The 7,704-nt window shown below is 38.9% G+C and overlaps 1 protein-coding gene across 1 annotated transcript; it reads left to right on the top strand.

Annotated features, from left to right (window-relative positions):
• The first annotated feature begins 3,269 nt into the window (after positions 1 to 3,269).
• Positions 3,270 to 4,812, top strand: LOC104438977 (protein BIG GRAIN 1-like B). The gene is made up of 3 exons (XM_039309269.1): positions 3,270 to 4,422; positions 4,534 to 4,621; positions 4,734 to 4,812. The coding sequence occupies exons 1-3, from the start codon at positions 3,270 to 3,272 to the stop codon at positions 4,810 to 4,812; spliced, it is 1,320 nt and encodes a 439-aa protein (XP_039165203.1).
• The last annotated feature ends 2,892 nt before the right edge of the window (positions 4,813 to 7,704 follow it).

Consider the following 7,704-nt stretch of genomic DNA (forward strand, 5'->3'; position numbering starts at 1 on the left):
ACAAAATTTCAGAAAAATTACTCAAAAAATAACAAAATTGTAAACATTAACATTGCACGTGCCACTTAGGACAATAGGCGTTCACATTAGTGATTTCTAGCCAAAATTAGCTATAACATCAACAAATCGTCACAAGGTGTCTTACGAAATTGATTATATTAAAAGGTAATTTTTTTTTTGTCGGTCCTACTCTATTCCTACTCTAACACTCACTCTCAGACTTTTGTCATGCCTCCTTGCAAAGCGTGGGAGTCAAAACCCACTTCTAAAACTATATCATTCTCATCCCAACCCCCTTAAAATGTGGGGATTTGAACCCCCTACATCTCTCTTCCATGTTGGAAAGGTGACCACTAAGGCAAACCCTAGTTGTTATATTAAAAGGTAATTGAATTGATAGTAGACTCAATAAATTTAAGAATTTTTGGGTTATTATCCTAACACCGATTATATATACTTTATTCGGCTTTTACGACTTAAAATTGTATGAGATTTGGATCATTCATTGCATCACAATTGTATGAGATTTGGATCATTCATTGCATCTATGTTTAAACATTAAATGCCGTAAAATTAGAGCTCTCCTTGGGTATATACGTACACATTACTTTATGAGAGTCTCAGGTCCAAACAAAGGAAATAATTCAATGCGTTTCGATGTAGAGACCAAATGCCATGCCTGCAAGTTCTTCGTCGCTCGGTCCGACTCCTCCAAATTCACTGAGAGAGGCTGCCAAAGAACGGTTCCAAGTTATATTCTTGAAACAATTTCGGTGATTTGTTCCAAAATTCACTTACCGAAAAAAAAAAATTATTTCGAGAAAGATACGATTTCCGTTATTAATTCATATCCGGACGATGTGAAATACCTTGGTCATTTTCGGTGTCTATACATTTGTTGTACAATTGCTCAACCACTGTCGGGAGATTGGGAGACCCGTTGGCATGAATCGCTTTAATAGACCCTTATGAATAGCGATGTGGTTGGATGGTCCTAAGAGAAGTTTATGGTGTATTAGATGCACTCATTATTCAAAAGTAATTTGTAATGCCCAGCATCCTAAAATAGTGACCGCCGAAATTTCTCGATCAAGCTAATCTACTTGGAATGACTTTTATTTCTAGTCTTTTTATTCTTTTTGTGGACAGTGATTGTAAAATCCCATGAGATCGCTACCATCCATTCGAAAAAGCAAGATGAAAGGCACGGTTTAATATTGAAATATAACAGTACTCGCCTTTATGTGTATGCTCGACTTTGGCCTAAGATTACATATAGGAATATAAAGAATAGTTCAAAAATTCCTAAATCTATTGTACGGAGGCTAATTTAGCCCAAGCCTTTCAATTGTACAATTTTAATTATAAACATTATAATGATTTGTCAATTTAGTCTTAAACTTTTTAATAGCCAATTCTATCATAAACCTTTTGATTATTTGCCAATTCAATCCCAAACCTATTAGTTAAATTTTTGGATAGAAGGATTACATTGGCAAATCATCAAAAAGTTTAGTATTGAATTGGCAAAATATTAAAAAGTTTATGACTATTTTGGCACAATTGAAAAGTTTAAAACTAATTAGCATATCATTAAAATGTTTATGATAAAATTGATATAATTAGAAATGAGTGAACTGGCATCCGTGTAATATGTTTAAGACATTTTAACATATAAAGGATCTAGAAAAATTTGAATTTAGCACTTTCTACTCAATATTTAGATTACTGTTAACTGTTTTGAAAATATAAAATGTTGGATAAAAGCATGATTTAGTTTTATATATCTTCAACAGTAATTAAGTTCAATTTTGATTCCAGGTGCGCCATCAATTTTGTCACCCGCACCTTTATTGTTGGTATGAGATGCATGGACCTCCCATTAATTTAAAAAAAAAAAAAAAAAACGTGGTTCCAACCAACACTAGGAATTTAATTATTCGGACTGAAATCAGTTCATCTGGCCCTGTCCAAAAACTTCACCGCGTTCGAAGCTCCCACCTTTTCTTTTCTTTTTCTTTTTCTTTTTCTTTGGTTTCTTTGCGAAAGGATGTCCCCACATTTTTGTTTTAATCTCAGGAAAAATAAATGTGGAGGGACATTAGCGTTGTGCAATGTGCCACCCGAAAATATGTGCAAATTTGCTTATTTGCCTATGGCGACAAGCATGCGATGACTTCAAACACTAAGTCGACGAAGTTGAGTGTCTGGGTTCAAAGAACCTGATTAGATCCATCGGATCTATTCCAGCATGCAATATCGTTTTTAAATTTTTAATTTTTTTTAATGAGATTCCTAATTTTTTTTTGTTTATATTCAATTTAATTCCGAACTATGTGAAAATATTTAATATTGTTCTTAAACTCGAATTTGTTGAAAAAATACATTAAATATTTTATTGAGGTATGATTCATATTTTCCATCAACAGGATGACACAAGGATCCTGCTCTCATTGGAGTCTGAAGGTATTCTTGATAGTGCCCCCAAATCGTTAGAGGACTTTCACTGTCATTTTTTTTTTTTTTATGGTTGTAAAAAGGCTTTTATAGTTTGAACACATATTTCATTGGTAGTTTGGACTTGGCCATGAATAATTACTAAGTATATATAATCTCTTTTATCGTAATTGAGAGATATAATAAATAGATGCAATGTACTAATTATTCCGAAACCCTCTACTAGATGTAGCTCTAGTTTAAAAGTGAATTAAGATAAAACATTATACCTTGAATTCTTTTTTTTTTCGCTTTTACTCTCTATTTCCTTGTAATTGTATGTCAAATCCTAATACAATTTTATATAATTTAAGGATTAAATTGAACATATACTAGTAATTCAAGGACTACTTTGAATTAATTTAAATTTAAAAGATAAAATTGCACACCAAATTAATGTTTATGGATCTAGTTGACAAATTAAAAATTATAGGAATCACATTACATATTAGGTTTTAAATCTAGGGACTATTTGTGTCATTTCCCGTAACATCATATGTGGAATGTAGAGACACAACCCGATAAGGCATGGTTCATTTTTCACAAATGAACAGCGTAAATTGCTCCTAAACACGATGCGGTTTCGGGGCTAACATAAAAGGTAAAAACAAACGACGCGCCACGTCAGCACATGCCAAAACTGTCCATGACAGGCAAAGACATAAGGACCGGACCGGACCCATGCATGCACGCTTTATAAAAGCCTCTCTCTCCTCCTCTTCCCCGTTCACTTCTCCCTTTCTTCATCAGCATCCTTTCTTTCCCTCTGAAAAATGTACAGATTCGAGAGGGCACTGAAAGAGGAGAGGTATCTCCGGGAGATGAAGAAGAAGGAGAGCGGCAACAGCGCCTCCTTCTCGTCCACGCTCCTCGACGAGATCTACAGGTCCATCGACGAGTGCGAGCCGAGGCGCGAGCCGGAGCAGCAGAGGTCCTGCAGGGAGGCGCCGTCCAAGAAGCAGCAGGGCCCGCGGTCCGCCTCTTCCGTCGAGAAGCAGCGCGGCAGCGACAGGGCCAACGCCGCGGCGGCGGACGCGAGGAGGAGCTATTTCTCGCAGGAGCTGCCCAGGAAGCCCAAGTACGAGCCCGACCACGACAGCGACGCGCTGTACTTTAGCTCCACTTCCATCTCCTCCGACTCGAGCTCGGGCGGGTTCTCGTTCTCGGACACCGAGTCCGTCAGGGGCGCGAGAACGACGACCAGTTCGTCGTCTTCTTGCTTCGCGCCGTTCAGGCTCAAGCCCGTGAGGACGAGAGTCGTCGCCGCCGCCAAAAGGGAGGAGATACGGCACGGTCCGTTTGGCGAGCGGAGAGAGGGCCAAGAAGACCAGGGCGGCGTCTTCAGGTCCGCGGCGTCGAGGATCTGCGCCAACCTGAAGAAGGTGAAGCAGCAGCCGGTCTCGCCCGGCGGGAGGCTAGTGAGCTTCATCAACTCCATCTTCAGCGCGACGCCGAAGAGCGCGAGGAGGTCCGATCCCACAGAGGCGAACCTCGAGAGGAAGTTGAAGTCGGGGCAAGCTTCTTCTTCCGCTTCTACGTTTTCCACTGTTTCTTCGCTCTCGAGGCCGTGCCTGAGCAAGCGCTCGCCCTCGACGCGAGAGCGGTTCCGCAGCAGCGGGGCCAAGAGGACGGTCCGTTTCTACCCGGTGAGCGTCATCGTCGACGAGGATTGCAGACCCTGCGGCCACAAATGCCTACATCAAGAAGCAGGAGGAGGAGGAGAAGGAGAAAAACAGAGCAGCTCTGTCTCTCTCTCGGTGCCAACAGCTTGGAGAATTGGGAAATCTCAGCCTAGGAAAATCGACCAAGATCGGGGTGTCAATCTGAAAGATCTGTTGATGGAGAAGAGCAGGCGGTTCGAAGAGAATGCGAGAGAGTTGCTCAGAGATTATCGTGAGAATCAGAAGAAGGGTTTTGAGTTGAAGGGTCATTGCGAAAAAGTAGTAGGAAAAGAAAAAGAAGAAGAAGAAGAAGACGATGATGATGGTGGTGCCAGTTGTTCGAGCTCAGATCTGTTCGAGCTCGATCATCTTGCAGCGATTAATGATGAGTATAGTGCAGAGCTTCCTGTGTACGAGACAACTTCTGTTGATAAGTGTCGGGCCAGTGGGAAGGGGTACAGACTGTAATTCTTCTGTTTGATCTTACAGAATGGAGAATTGGAGGATTTTGTTTTGTCTTTAGCTAGTTCTTTCTCTTTATTCAATTACCGCTCTTACTGATTTCTCTGCCCGCAGTGCGATTTTATCATTTACGGATCACCACATTGCTAGGCTAAATGAAACCAGATTGCATGAAAAACCTGTTGAGTGTTGACAAGTAAATTCACCACGAGATTGTTTCCACATTTACTCTTTGATGAATTTCCATCTCCCTAAAGAAATTACTCAATATTGGTGAGGAAAAGTAAGGCGGGTGCACAGAAAACTTGGACGAATGGAAGCGTCGGAGACAGAGAAGCGACAATGGTAGTTCGCAGATGATGATTACGTCGCTTGCTAATGGCCAATATCTGTGGTCCCGAAGCAGGGGATCAAGTAAAATCCAAACTCGACACGAGTTCCACTGTTTCCTTTCCCTCAGCTTGCTCTTGATTGCGCTTTGTCTTCTTCTTCCCTCTCTCTCTCTCTCTCTCTCTCTCTCTCTCTCTTCTGTGTTCCAGCGAATCTGTCCCCTCCTGTTTCATCTCTCTAATAAACAAAGATAACGCGGGTTCCAAGATATCGAGAGCGAAGAAAGACAAAGAAAAAGGAAAGATTCAAATCCTTATTAAACATTCTCGACACCAGTCTTGGGGGAGGAGTACTGTAAGATCCGAACGATGGTAAAAAGAGAGAGAAAAAAGAGAGACGAGGGTGTTGTTGCGGATTGTTTTTTCCAGAGAAAAGAGCATCTGGGGATGCGCTAATTCTTTGATCAAGATCTGAAATTTTTTTGGACAGAGATGGTGACACTTTGGATTGAACGCGGGTATGAAAAGCAGAGGAGGAAAGAATTAAAAGATGGAAAAAGGAAAAATTCAAAAGAAAAAAAAACGGTGAGATTCCAGATTGCGATCACAAGCAAAAATCGCAGAGAGAGAGAGAGAGAGAGAGAGTCTCTGTGTAGTTTGATTGGGAATGGAGAAAGCGAGGGGCTTTTGCTTTTCTTTCTAGACCCGTTGCTTCTCCATTTCGAGTTCGCATCTCGTCCCATCTTCTCAGTACCCAAGAAAAGAAGCTATTTCTAGGGTTTCCTCATCCCTCCAAAAATTCGAAAAAATTATTTAAAAATATTCATGGGCTTGTTTGATGTGATGGGACTTGTACAGATGTTCAGGCACAATTAGATGGTAGAATCGATTTCTTTTTCAATTTGTAATAAATTATGCGGAAAAGTTGAGTTGATTTGCAAAAATTGATATTTATGTGAACTTAAAGGTCTTAGGGTGACCGACCAAAAATTAAAGGTCCTAGGGTGAGAAAAATGCTTATCAAGAAATTTATAAAAGTATGGGAAGAAAATAAGGAAAAAAAAAAATACTTTGCATGCACTCGTTTGATGTGATGTGATGTGATAAGATTTGCAAATATATTGAATTATGATTAGATAGTCGAATTAATTTCTTATATGAAAAATTGAAGTGATGTTAGATGTGATATTTAGATGAACTTTAAAGGTCTAATGTGAAAAACGTTCATGAATATATCATTGAAGGGTGGACAAGGACACGACAATATCCAAGCATGTTTCCACACCTATGGCCCTTCCAAAAAAGAAATTCATTTGTTTAATTAATTCAGCAACGATTATAAAGGGGGGACAGAATTGATTTAGCCTATGCTTTGTGACTATAGGCTAATTATCAAACTTAGATATAATCATCATAAGATTAATCAATGTGCAATGAAGCATACATGCAGGAGGAAGTACATTAAGAGGGTCCCCACTGGAAAATGACAGACTCACTTAGTCAAAATGTGGCATGATTAGAACACACCAGTTGTTGCTAAGGGCCCAATAATAGAAAACTCTTTCCTAGGTTGTTGGTTGTGAAATATTAAGTTACAAAAAAAACTACAGAAAATTGTAAAGGAATCAGTCAGATTAATGTGATGTCGAATTTCGTCGGAAAAGTACTCTTGGAACGGTTAATTAAAGTATTAACTATGCTTGAAAAAAAAATATTTATTGGTTATGAAATGCTACATTTTTCAATGCAATAATTTGTAATGTGCATGGGATACTGTATTTTTATTTTTTCGTTATCTTGTTATTAAGGGTTTTAGGAATTTTTTATTTTCCTTATTGGTCGTTTTAGTTTTCAGCCCTTGAAATACCTCATACTTTAGTTTAGTGATTATAAAAAAAACATGCATGGGACTTATCGCGCAATATAGGTCCGATTCCTCATGTCATCATATGTAAATGATTCCTTCGTCGATCTTGATGTTGGCTTGCATCTTGTCTTACATGATTCATTACGTTAGTAGGAAATTCTATGGACTTACAGCGCAACACAAGTCCAATACCCCGTGTTATCATATGTAAATAATTTCTTGGCCTATGCATCTATCTTGATGTTGGCTTGCATCTTGTCTTACATGGTTCATTATGTTTACTAGAAGCGGGCCTTGCTCGTTGACTAGAACGTAGTTTTTAATCCCTCAAAATTGACACATCATTTGTATATAATACCCACCTAAATGTACAACAACAAAAAAAGAAGATCTTTATTGAGGGGACTTCGGTTTATAGATTCAATAAATAAATAAAAATCAAATTTTGCAAGAGAAAGCATCATCTCCCCACTGATAATGAACAATCCACATCTCTAATTTTCTTTCAAAGACATCTTCCAATTTGTAAATTCTTCTTTCTTATTTCCCAAGGAATCAACCACCTCCTTGTTATATTTTCTGCCCAAACATACATAAATAAAAGCAACGGCGTTCTATTTAAATCTCCATCTCCATCCCAAGGTGCATAAGACGACAACACAGTGAATATTCTCATATAAATACCAATAATTTACTCTCATATAACTAATTATTTTTCCAGGAATCTGTTCCTCAGTAATTCTACATGATTACTTAACGCAAGAATACAGAGACTTTGGACTGGTCAATTTAAATTGGAAAGACCGCGTGGAAGCCGGCAAAGAATATGTCGACCCTCTCCCCTCTCCTTCTTTCATTCCCAAACAGCAAATGGTCCAAGTCTTCCTTT

Source organism: Eucalyptus grandis, chromosome 3, assembly GCF_016545825.1.
Source record: "Eucalyptus grandis isolate ANBG69807.140 chromosome 3, ASM1654582v1, whole genome shotgun sequence".
NCBI lineage: Eukaryota > Viridiplantae > Streptophyta > Magnoliopsida > Myrtales > Myrtaceae > Eucalyptus > Eucalyptus grandis.